This window comes from Centropristis striata, chromosome 9 (genome assembly GCF_030273125.1).
Source record: "Centropristis striata isolate RG_2023a ecotype Rhode Island chromosome 9, C.striata_1.0, whole genome shotgun sequence".
Taxonomy (NCBI): domain Eukaryota; kingdom Metazoa; phylum Chordata; class Actinopteri; order Perciformes; family Serranidae; genus Centropristis; species Centropristis striata.
Window position 1 is genome coordinate 35,103,400 of NC_081525.1, and position 12,876 is coordinate 35,116,275.

Genomic DNA, 12,876 nt, shown 5'->3' on the forward strand with positions numbered 1-12,876 from the left:
TAGATTTATACACTGATAATGAAAGAAAGAAAGAAAGAAACAAACAAACAAACAAACAAAGCAAAATATATGTTATATACACCACAAGTATTGATTTGTTCATCAGCTTATTTTTTAAGCCTGTTTCACATTTTTATTTCCTCTAAAAAGTATTCCACACATGCTCTTTGAATGTTATACATCTTTGTTTTTTTGTAAACATGCAGAATTCTCTGTGGTCATACTGACTCACACAAGGTTTGAACTGCTATTAACAACTACTGTTACCATTTTATTAGATAAAAGTTTGTTTACAGCATACAGCTTTTTCACAGTTTCACCTGTGCTTTCCCTACTGCGACAAGTCAAAATGTCTGCTGTGGAAAAGCTCTATTAGATGCAATTGCAAGACAAAGAAATATATAACATTTGGAAGAAGCATGCAGCAATAGCATTCAGCTATGGACACATCTTTAAGTTGAATAAAAAAGTACAATTAATATGAGGCTCAAATTGACATCCACGGGTTTCCAGTCTGTCACTGAAAACTTCCCGTGTAGCATACAGGCATGAGTCATCATTTGTGCAACTCCATTTGTAGAAAGGGAACTTGGGTCCAGTAATAGACAAGAACCAAAGAAGTTAGATTGAGGAAAGAGCTATAACTGGAAATCATGACTGCTGGTGTACTCATCACCCAATGAGTGTTATGTACAGAGTTCAAAACGACCTCCTACAGTCAAGATCATTTTCTTCCCTTCATTGCAATAAAACACCTAATATGTAATCCTGGACATGCACTATTCTGAAATGATACTTTTGCCACACTGACATTGAGGTGACTGTCAGGAGACATTCTTGGATGCCAACCAGTTCTCCCAGGCCACCCACTGGGTCTGCTGTTGCAGTCACTGGCTTCTCACCTCATTTAGTCAGTCTAGGCTGGAGGTCTGCAAATTATTTGAAATGCATCCGTCCCCCACTGGACGTCCAAGTTGAGTAACTCTCCCTCTGCCAACTGGAAAAGTTTCAGGGCACGAGAGCAGCAGTCTTAGTGCACAGCTCGCTGGATGGGGAACAGGGAAAGGTAACAGAATCCGACCAATTCAGTGGTTTCATTATTACAGGGTTCATACACTTTAGCAATGGTCAAATTCAAGCATTTTTCAAGGACTTTCAAGGTCAATTTTCAAGCTTTTCCAGTACCTTTCACCTGTTGTAAATTGCATGTTTTAGATGAGTACTTACATACTAAAAGGGGGAGATTTCACTGAACCATACCTACAGCGAGAGCGAGGAGGAACGGTCTTCATTTCAGATAGGCTACTCATTCTTTTTTACATTGAGCATGTGATTATCTATAGTCTATAGATGGATATAGTCAGATTGCAAGAGAAATACAGTAAGAATTCCAAGCATTTACAAGCACTTTATCCAACATCCTTGAAGCACTTTTTAAACCTTGAAAATACATTTAAATTCAAGCATTTCAAGCACCCGTACAAACCCTGTTAACAATTCCATAGAAGTTATAGAGAAAAAACATGTCGGCTATGGCTGCTCCTTCTGGTTCAGTATTATTGTAGACTTGGATGTGCTGAATGTGTCAGTTTGGTTTCAGCAATTCCATTACAGTGCAACTAGATTTAGCTTGGCTTGTTGGATATTTCTGTTTGCTGCTGTATTGCCAAAAAGTTATCTAGTGTGGTTAAAATGAGGGTTGTAAATTAGGTTTTTCCTCAATCAAAAATTTGATCCAAAATCTACAAACCATTGTGTTTCAATGAGCTGTGCCAGTCCATATACTTAAGTTTGTGTTTTGTTCTTTATGTGAGCTCCTGAAATTTTTTTTTACAAATAATGTAGGCAACTTAAAATGAGAGTCAGGGAGCATTTGTTTCAGTAGAACTACTGCAAAAAAATGAAAAATATTTTATTGAAGGAATTTTCACCCTGTGAATTTTACAACGGAGCTCCACTAAACGCCAGCAGCTGACAACTGCCACTGACGCAGACATGGCATTAAATTGAACCAGAAACCATCAAAAGAAGGACAATTACAATAAACGTAGCCTGAAACATCATACATTAAGTTTTAGATTTTATAACAAATCTCAAGCAATAGACAGCAAACTGGTACACTCTCCGGGCATTTATTACCATTATCCAACAATCACACAAAGCATTAACTATAACTCAGTGGAAAAAAAGCACTGATAGAAATATAAAAAAAAAGGTCTGACAAGCATGGATAATCAGATTGTGACATTTAGTTTAAAACCTTCAATTCAGCAGCAGCAAACATCTGTGTTTTAAAAAGATGACGCCAAAAAGGAGCCTCGAGCTATGAACAAGTAAATCGGCTCATTTAACGAGAATGGAAAACTTCCAGGTTGCTTCAGACACAAACTGGGAAACAGAGAGAAGACTGGTGAGGTTAGGTCCATCAACCCAGGTGTCTGTAAAACATCTGAAGTCACAACACAGAGCTCTGACGCGGCTCTCCAGCACAGGCCAACCTGCATAAACAACAAGTTCTGTACGTGACAGTAGTGTCATATGCACAAGGTGGGTTGGACTGAATGATAAATATGAGGCAGGAGATCACTACATCACACACACGCACAAAAATAGCAGAAGCGACCGGAAAAATAAATGTGTACATCAGAAATTAATTGGAATTGTGTCAAAAAAATTCCTGATTTTAAAAAAATTTACAAAACAAGATGGTCACATCCGTTGTGATGTGGCCTCCTGAAACAGTCCCACTGCTGCCGTCAGACAGACAGACTGACATCAGTAGCGTCGGCCAAAAGCTCCTCCCTGCAGCCCGCTGCCCTGCATCAGCTGGTTCTGTCTGTTCAGAGCTCCAGACAGGGACTGAGACGTTCCCGTGTTCATGTAGCCGCCACGACTGGTGACAAAGGAACAACAGCACAATGATCAATATTGTTCCATAGAGCTGGCTGAGAGATTAAGTTCTTCTTAAAAATGGAGAACATCAAAAGGAGGCATAAATCCATCTTATATATTCACTACTCACCTTGCCATTCCTCCACGTGCCATATGGCTCTGGCCTGGGATGGCACCGTCTCTACCTGGAAAGAAAAGGAAAAACATGAGACCTTATGACCAGAGTAGTTATGCATTTATACTGCCATTAGGAAGAACGGAGATACAGCTGTTGAAATTTTATCGGCCTATCGCTATTACTTTTTTTTAAACTGCTGATTGAGATTACAATCATCTTTCTAAGAAATATATTCGAAATGAACAAATATTTTTCAATAACTTTTCTTTTATTGGAAAACTTAAATTGTATGTCCCTAAGTAAAACACTGACTATTAAATATATTCTAAAATCCAACTGAAAAAATAACTTAAACCCATTCTTCCACTTAACTAATAATATTTACTGTCCCAGAAGAAAAAGGGTGCAAGATGTCATTTACAGCATAAGGTTAGACCTGGGGCTCAGCCAAATATATTGTTATATTGCCATCTTGTGGTGAAAATGGTTTGCTCTTTTCTATACTTACTGATAAGAGATGGCAGCAGATGCTTTCAGTGTGTGCCACAGTGGCGAGATATAAAACCATCATGCAGCACAAGTGTATGAATTTGACCTAGTATATGAGACTGGTGAGAAGGTCCCTTGTCATGGTGAATCAGCTGTTAATCAGCCGGTTCCACCCGGTTATACCAACTACAGTTTCTGGTCATGTTGCACCATTTTTCTTCTGCCTGGGGCCATAATTGTGCAATCTGCATCTCTAATCCTCAGAAGGCAAAACGTCTCATCTTCGGAATGGTAGGGCTAAAGCAGTCAGTAGTACAGTCATTCACAAACATAAAGCATTCGTACTTTGCCATGCTCTGTCTCCATCTATCTTCCGTCCAGAGTCCCAGTCACGACCTCCCTCTCTAAAAGAAAAAAGGAAAAAGAAAAAACATTTTCATTTTGCCCCTCCTTCAGCTCTGGACAACATTGAAGTTTCTTTGCGGTTTTAACTGAACAGTGTGGTGCTCACCTGGGGTTAACGCGTTTGTCATAGCCTCCACCACTCCAGGAGTCTCGGCCCTCTCTGCCATGTCTGTCAGAGCGGTCTGAGAAGTGCTGCATAAAGATTCACAGGACGGTTATAATTCACACTTACTGCAAACATTCATGCATTGTTAATGTATGAATGTGGCAATCGAGTGAGCACTCATCTTTATCAGCAGATCATCAGTCACACACAGGCTAAATTCCTCCCATCAAGAACATGTATGCCTTAACTGTACATTTAAACAAACTTAAGTGAGACGAATGTTGACACTTCTTACCTGACCATCTCTGTCTGCAGCAACACCTCGAGTGTTATCCCGCCTGTCCATTATCATGTCATCTTGGTAACGGCCACGGTCTCTGTGGTCAAAGTCCTGGTAACGACCAAAGTCTGAACGGCTGTAACGATCATCCATGGCCATGCGCTTATCAGGCCAGTCATCTTTCCTACAAGAAGAGCGGGAAACGACATCCACAATGAAGTTCATCCACTGAGCTGCTCTGGATCCATTTCACATACACAATACATACAGAAGAACTGGAGCGGTCATCCTTATTTTATTATTTTATTTGGCACTCAGATCTTGAGCACTTTGCTAAATTGTAATAGAATATTTAATATCCTATTAATTGACAAGCCTAATTAAATTGATCTCTATGAAGCAAAAAAAAATCCATCTATCCATCATCCTGTTCAGCATCACACTACGGTCCCTGTTATTCACCTGCCATCCATGTCGTAAGGCCTCTTCACAGGCCGCCGGTCCTGTTCATAACGTAGCTGCTCCTGCTGCCGACGCAGCTCGTCACGCTCCCTGAGGATCCTTTCCTGCTCGCGCCGCCTCTCGTACTCGATACGCAGCCTTTCCCGCTCCAAGAACTGGCGTTCCATACGGTCGGCATCAAGCCGCTGTTTCTCAGCCTGGGAATCAAACCCATCATCAAAACTCTTAAGAAAGTATGATGACGAGACACAATGAATAAATGGCAGCCAAGTCATTTAGTTACTGTATTTATCAGGCTATGTTGTGCACAAGAAGATTGGAAATGTGGGCACTTTTGTTGAAACACTCAGAGAAATAAATACAACGTTAAGAGATGTGGCAGTACCTCCAGCCAGTTCCTCTTGCGGATCAAGTGTTTCCTCTCCTCTCTCTCTCGGAACAGACGAATGCGCTCTCGCTCACGGTCTGGGCGATTGTCACGATCTCGGTCGCTGAAAGAACGCGGCAAAGATCAATTTCTCAGCACCATATATATGTTTTTAGAAGTTTATATGGTAAATTTGAGAAGAAGTGATTGCAGATTCCTTGGCCAATTCTGATTTTCTTTCTTTGCAAAAACTATAATTGAGAGCATACATAAACATGATTGTAACTTTTCTTCCATGGAAAACGGATAGGTTCATAATAAAAATTTGACTATAAAGTCACTTTCACATTTTGTCCAAAACAGCAGCAGTAATAGGGCCTACTCTCACAAAAACAAATGTCAAAAAAGGGCTTCTTGTTGCTGGGCAGAAAATCCAGTATATCACACGATCACAATACTATAAACCTTTTTATTTTATTTTACAGACACAGCAGTGTTGTAAAAAGAAAAGCTCATTAAAGATATTTTATAAAACTTAATGATCTTTTATTGAAGCCTATGGTGGGGCATGGTCCTTACGTGTTTCTGCGTCTCTCCACCTCTCTGATCTCCCTCTCTCGTTGTCTCTGTCTTTCTCTCTCTCTCTGCTCCTTGATCTGGTCAAACGACAGGATTTCTTTTTTCTCCTTACTGGGTGACTTGCGGTCCCGACTCTTTGTGCTCTGGAGAAGGAAAGAAAATATAAAAGGAAAAAAGTCAGGGAAGAGTGTCAGGAGGTCAAAATAGAATCTGGGCTGCAGATCTAAATAACATGTACTTCAAAATGTGTCCAATGTCAATATTAATAGTAACCCTGCATGCTGGCATCCAACATGGCATCTCTGCTACAGTGCCATATTGAGACTTACCCGTTCTTTGCTTTTGGTTTTGACGCTGATGACAGGCTCTCCTTTGGACTTATCCATAACTACAGTCCTCTCATTCCGCCCTGTCAAATACAATTGATAAAGTCAAGAATGTAAGAAATTATATTTTTATTGTTTCGTTGGTGTATACGTGCTACAAATTATCACACATTTCTCACCTTTTCCATCTTTTCCTTCCTCTGGCTTGTCATCCTTTCCATCAGATCTACAGAAAATATGAACAGTGAGCTTTATCAACAAACATTTCAATGAATGATTTTCTTTTTACCCATATAGGTGACAGATGGCTCACACTCAAACTACTGTGGTTGCAGACAAACACTGGGGCATGCCATGCTAAAAATATATGCACCAGTGATATTTAAAAGCACACTGGACCAAAACACTGACAATATTTAGCAAGAGACTTTACTCAAACATGTAGCAGCTTGTAAGTGTTCTTACTTAGAATCAGAGGAGTGTCTCCTGTCAGCGCCAGACTTTTTGGGGTCATTCTTGTCTGCTGGCTTCTTCCCCACAGGCTCATTTTTAGCCTACAAAAAACAGTAACACTGTTATTCATCCATTTCACCGATATCCTACAAAGAAAATTAACAATAACACCTTTGTAGATATCTGTTTACATGTGCTCTCTAACTGAACTTACTTTTGCCCCAAAATATATTATCTTTTACAAAAATACATTAACAAAGGCAATTATCGCCTTGTGTAACTGTGCCTAGTATTTTCCACTCACATAGTACAGGCTACATAATAGATTTAAAGATTACAACTGTCATGAAAATAACCCTTTAGGTTTGTCTTCTGTTTTTATCTGGTCTCATTTAAAATGATGTAAAATCGCATAGTTTTAAGTCTTCCAATTCACAAAAGGCTTGCTGTATGTCATGTATGTAAATGTATGACATTTACGATTACCAACATCTTCTGATCTGATTAACGCACTACGATGAATTAAAACTTATTCTCTGACACTCACCCGCTCCACAGAGATCATCCTGCCATGCAGCTCTGTCCTGTGAAGGTGGCTGATACACTTGGTGGCTTCCTCTGTGGAAGACATGGTAACAAAACCATAGCAGCGAGCCCCGGGGCTCTTGGCGTTGGTCACAACCTTAGCGCCAACAACCTGCAAAAAAAGAAGGAATAGGTGGGGAAGAGATGTAATAATATGAAATTCTTGATTACAGATCAAATACAATACAGTGATTTGTTAAATCTGAGCCAGTTGAGAATGGAGAGGGACCGTTTGCATTGACTAACCTTGCCATATTTGCTGAAGAGAGTCTTCAGATCAGTCGCTCTTGTAGTGGAAGAAAGACCACTGACCCACAGATTCCTGCTACTGCCTGCTGCAGCACTTCCAGCGGCTACACATGTACATATTAAATCAATGAGCATACATACAGCGAATTTGAAAGACCAGAACAGGAAAAACAACAACACTTAACTCACCCTTTTCATCTTTTGACTCTGTCTTGACATCGTTCTCCTCAGAGCTAGAGAAAAAGAAAAAAAGCAATAAACATACAGCAGTGAGGATACCTGGTATCTCTCCTCATACAAATGCATACACTTGTGTTTTATGGTATAATACATAACTGACAGTGATCAGCCCATCATGTACCATAGTGCCGTGATTTAACAGTGAATAAATGGAAGTATACCCTTGGCAATCCCAATTAATTGCTTGTTAATGGGTAATAAAGTGGGATAGGTGAGTGTAAAGAATGACAAATGAAAACGGACAAATGCACAGAACGTTTTTACCTCCAAAAGAGCATCCAAATTTTGCTAGCACAAAGGAGCCAATGCAACAGAGATAGCCATTTTGGTTTCTAGTAGACAGAAAGCAACAAACCTCTTTTTCTGATCATCGCCCTCTACAGAAGAGGACTCTTTCACTGTGGAGGCTGAATCCGCAGCAGCTTTCTCTTCTGTCTTCTCATCCTCCTCACCCTTCATAGACCCCATTTCTGAATCAACAGTTTCACCCACAGCGCCCTGTTCGCTTACACTAACAGCCTGCGAGGTTTTGTTTTCAGCATCCAATGTCTCTTCTGGGGCGTTCTCTGTGTCCCCAACCTCTTTGGTGTCAGTCTCCACAACATCCCGGTCGCTCTCCACATCTCCAGAGGCGGCCTTGTCGTCGGACTTGGCGCCGGTGTCGGACAAATTGTCTTCCCCTCCGGCGGTGGCCGCTTGCTCTTCTTCAGGGCTCGTCTCGTGGTGGTGATCTTCGTTAAGTGGCTCAGATAAACAAGACCCGGCTACTTTGTCATTTTCTACGGATTTAACAGGAATAGAATGGCACAGAGTTTAATCACTTCTGAAACACAGCAATGGTTAACGAGGAACTGGCAAGGCCTGGATTAGGAACGTCATGACCACTGGCCTGTGCTCTTAGTACTAAGTATCAAAACGATGAAGTAGACCCTAACGAGAGACTGGAAGAGAATCCAAAGGTCTGGAGGACAACTAGTGCAACTAACACTTTGGCTCATTTCTCAAGTTGAACCACTTCACTGTGTTCACCTGATCCAAAGCAGACAAAGAGTTCAGTGCTGAAGAGAGCCACAAGATCAGCAGTGCAGCAGCGGATTTGCGCTGCAGTCCAACTTCTTTCAGCCTTTGACTTTTCCCAGTGTCCATTCGTGATTAACAGAACTTCCAACTCAAGTCCAGCAATTTCATATCCAGAGTCAGTGTCTTTAAAAAGTCGTAAGAGCTGACGAGTCTTGATGGATCTTCTTTTTCTTGTTCTTCATGTGGCAACCTAGAAACACTGCAATCACCTGCAAGAGCTCACACCTCCCTGACCATGACATTTAATTGCTGTCATTGTGCATCAAATTGTTAACCACTGTTACTTTACCACTGCAAGAATATAACCGGCAGCTTGATCGATATTTACCAGTAGAATTATTAAATATGGTTAACCAAATTTCAACACAAAGCCAGCAATTCCCTTTGGACTTCCAGTCTCTCTTCCTGGTTGAAACTAAACAAAGTGTTTGCATTCCAAGCTCAACACTGTAAAAGGATGCCTCCACCTTTTGACAAACCATTTTTCTACAGTACCTGTTTCTTCATTTGCGTCATCTACATCTGGATCCTGAGCCTAAAAAAAAGGAATGATGTTTTAATGAGTGTGACAGTTTGTAAAATGTTGTTTCACACATTAGAAATACTTGATGGAACGTACCATTTTGATTGATGAACAGCCCATGTACTCATCCTTATCTAACATCTCTGACTCCTCCATCTGCTGACATAGAAACAAATGCAGCCACATTAAAACTTGCCAATTAGACACATAGAAAGTTGTAGACAAGTCTCTCGTCTGTCCACTCACCTCTGGAGCTCTTGCTTCGTCTTCTGACTCGAAGGTCCTGTTGTCGTTTTCTTCGTTCAACAGTGCGTCTTCGTCATAGTGACTATTCTGGGTTTCTTCCTCATCATCCTCGGCTGGTATCCCATTGTCATTCTCTGTCTCATCCAGAATGTTCATGTCAAGAATATCCATTTCCTGCATGTTCTCATGATCATGATCATCCTGAAGCTCGTCCTGAAAAAGAAAGGAGGGAATTTGCTGAAGTTGCCATCAAAAATACTCAGAACAGTTGAGCAATCAAGCTTTTCTCATCTGGCCTTGTCCCACGCACCACCACTAGCTGGCTATGCTCAACACAGTGCACAGAACAGTGTTGCATCAAGATGGTGAAAGACAGCAGTACACATCTACAGGGCATCGACATATCAGTCTTCCTTTGCTCACATATAAAATATAAAACGCATCATATGGACAGAGATAATAATTTGATTTTTACTGAAGAGTCCAAGTAGGGCAATTCTCTGCAAACTCACATGGCCATCGCGGGAATCCTCCTCAATAGTGCTGCCATCTGGTTCTGGTTCATCATCTTGCCTGGCATCTACGGAAAATATGCTTTAGTTTAGATCAACAGTTTATTTTGGTTTCTTACAGGTATAAAAGGAAACTCTTTGTTTAATGGAGGTGGACAATCATAATGCAATAAAATGACAGGTCGTACATTTCTGTGTTAAATTGTATTGTGATACTGACAGATGTCGGAGTGCCCCGGTGGCACACTGGTAGGGACAAACAACAAGGCTTAATCTTTGTAAGGAGGTAATGTGGCTTCTAATCTGGGTCGGAGCCCTATTCTGCATGTCTTTTCCTCTGTCTCCCCATTTTTACTGCCAAATAAAGCCAAAAAACTGGCAAAAAAACATTCAGTTAACTACTGGATATATTAACACATATTACACATTTAAAACAAACTTCTTCTTCCTCTTCACTTTCAGCACAGGCTACACTGTACTTATATACTAGATCATTAATATTCACCATGTCATATTTTACATAGTTATTTCAGTGTTTATTTGCAATGTTTTTTTTAATCAAATGTCTATCAGTCTGTCTGTATAATCTCCATAAAGTTGAATAACCTCCAGACATAAACACTGTGTTTATGGGTCCTGTACACTGGCAGTTAAGGTTGGTTACTCATTTCTTAGCTGGCACATTTAATGGCAGGTCACCGTCAGGTGAGTGTCTCAAACACTGGGATATTTCCTGTTATTTCTCAACGAAAGTCTGTGAGAGTGCACAGGTTTGAAACATTGTCATGTTTGGTTTATCAGGCAGAGGGCTGTCCAGCATCGGTTCATTAAAACAGAAACTAATGTGTCAGACAGTAAACTTATATTTGTCCAGCATCGGTTCATCAAAACAGAAACTAATGTGTCAGACAGTAACCTTATATTTGTCCAGCATCGGTCTATTCTTTTCAACCTGTTTTCTTATATAACCAAATTGTCAGATGTGATCAGGTTCATTCTTATGTGACAAGGTCAGCTAATGGTGGTCAGATGATGTTACCATGTCCAAAATCAAATGCCTTAAAGAGAACAGTTATTTATCGTGCTATCAGTTATTGGAATAATTGCCCACTGAATATACGTGAACTGAATAGTAAAGTATCTTTTAATTATTACTTGAGAATGCACTATTTAAATTTGTGAGTAGTGAATTAACATATTTACTGTGTGAAAGTGAGAATTAATGTAATAGATATGAATGTAATAACTTATTTGGAATGATTTCTGTATATAATAATGTCTACAATGTTTAATTGTTAAGTGATTTTTGTTTTGTCTTGTGGACCCCAGGAAGACTAGCTCGTCCCACTTTTGGTGACAGCTAATGGGGATCTTTTTAACAATAAACAACAATAAACAATCGGTTCATCAAAACAGAAACTAATGTGTCAGACAGTAAACTTATATTTGTCCAGCATCGGTTCATCAAAACAGAAACTAATGTGTCAGAGAGTAAACTTATATTTGTATTTTATGTTTGGGGGCCTAGAGGTTAGGAATCGGGCTTGTAACTGGAGAGTCACTGGTTCGAATCCCGGTACTGACAGGTCTAGGACTGAAGTGCCCTTGAGCAAGGCACCTAACCCCCCCCCCCCCCCCCTCCACAGCTCCCCGGGCGCAGTAATGTGCTGCCCACTGCTCCTTGCATGTTGTGTTCACTTGTGTGTAAAATAAGGATGGGTTAAATGCAGAGGTTGAATTTCCCCATTGTGGGATTAATAAAGTACTCTTCTCTTAAACTTATATTTGTCCAGCATCGGCTCATCAAAACAGAAACTAATGTGTCAGTCACCTTACCTTTGGAGGACCGTTTGGGTGTAGCTTTCTTCTGGGCTGCCTCCGGAGCAACAACAATCTCTTCAGGATTTCCTCCCTCTTCTTCAATTGCCTGATTGTAGAGAAACGACCACACACAACACATGAATAGGCTTCACGACCCAGAGGGAGTTTACAGTTAAAAAGTATCAACAGCGTCAAAAATTTAAATCTACGCTAATTATAGCTGCAGTTAGCCGTTTGGCGCAAACGCTAAGGGTTGATGCTAGCTAGCAGCCAGGCCTCGTAAGCTAACCTAGCTTTAGCGTTACATTTGTTTGACATTCACGAAGTTACAAAACACAGACAGGCCTCTCCGAGTACTGGCATTCATACATTTACAGGCTATAATGAGCAGATAGGAAACCTTTTTGAGCCGCTCGGACAGCACGCTCTTGACGCCCGTGGTGTCCAGGTTCCGTTTCTTCAGCTCGGCCTTCAGGTCGATCACTCTCAGCTCAGACAGTTTGCGGATCTCTGCGCCCTCCGCAACCTTCAAGTCAGCAGACGGATCGGCCATCGTTTCAGTCCGTGAAAATACCCCTTCAGTTTGAAATAATCCCAATATGCACTTTATTTACTGAAGCTGCCCTACGAATGGGAGCAGCTGGCTTGCAGAAACTACCGCAAAATGGAGGCCGATGTGAGCCTGACTGATGTGAGCTACGGCGCATGCGCAGTACAGGTATAGTGCAGAGACAAGCATGGGGATAAAACCTTCTTGGTTCAAACCAAACAGGAAAAACAAGAAAAAATCAGACACATCTGTTTTCGATTGTATGTATTCCAAAATATTTTAGATTTATATAACACTTTCTGTTATTGTTCTGATGTTATATGGTGGTGATTTTTTTTTTCTAAAATATGTAATTGTGAAAAAAATGTAAGCTTTATAATCCAACTGTTGTATGGGTTGTTGTTGTTGTTTTTTGTAAATTCCCTATATACAATGAAATGGACCAATCCATGAACAGAACAAAAGTGATACAAAGATCCAAACATGTGAATGATCAAATGATCAGCTTATTAATGGACACTCCTTAATTCATTTTTTCCTTTACTGTGTATTTTTTAATTCATGTAAAAGAGGTCTTGCACCATCCCGACAGC

At 40.5% G+C, this 12,876-nt stretch overlaps 1 protein-coding gene across 4 annotated transcripts; it reads right to left on the minus strand.

The window, feature by feature from the left end:
* Positions 1-1,887: 1,887 nt before the first annotated feature.
* On the minus strand, positions 1,888-12,457 carry safb (scaffold attachment factor B). Of its 4 annotated transcripts, none has more exons than XM_059341235.1 (21): positions 12,134-12,457; positions 11,749-11,839; positions 9,913-9,980; positions 9,401-9,613; positions 9,251-9,310; positions 9,127-9,166; positions 7,907-8,330; positions 7,501-7,544; positions 7,309-7,415; positions 7,025-7,174; positions 6,490-6,578; positions 6,204-6,250; positions 6,028-6,107; positions 5,699-5,841; positions 5,138-5,243; positions 4,753-4,949; positions 4,306-4,474; positions 4,011-4,096; positions 3,845-3,903; positions 3,023-3,077; positions 1,888-2,893 (listed from the first exon to the last, which is right to left on the minus strand). In XM_059341235.1, exons 1-21 carry the CDS (start codon positions 12,284-12,286, stop codon positions 2,776-2,778), a joined length of 2,499 nt encoding a protein of 832 aa, XP_059197218.1. In that variant the 5' UTR covers positions 12,287-12,457; the 3' UTR covers positions 1,888-2,775. The 4 variants fall into 4 exon arrangements, with proteins under 4 accessions (XP_059197218.1, XP_059197216.1, XP_059197217.1 ...); XM_059341233.1 differs by having other exon boundaries at positions 4,753-4,976; XM_059341234.1 differs by having other exon boundaries at positions 9,251-9,313.
* Positions 12,458-12,876: the final 419 nt, after the last annotated feature.

Coding starts and splice junctions, on each gene's coding strand:
- safb (XM_059341232.1), bottom strand. CDS start 12,286: ATGGCCGATCCGTCTGCTGACTTGAAGGTTGCGGAGGGCGCAGAGATC. Junction 9,314..9,400: donor ACGAAGCAAGAGCTCCAGAG/GTGAGTGGACAG, acceptor TTTCTATGTCAG/CAGATGGAGGAGTCAGAGAT. Junction 7,416..7,500: donor AGAGTCAAAAGATGAAAAGG/GTGAGTTAAGTG, acceptor GTACATGTGTAG/CCGCTGGAAGTGCTGCAGCA.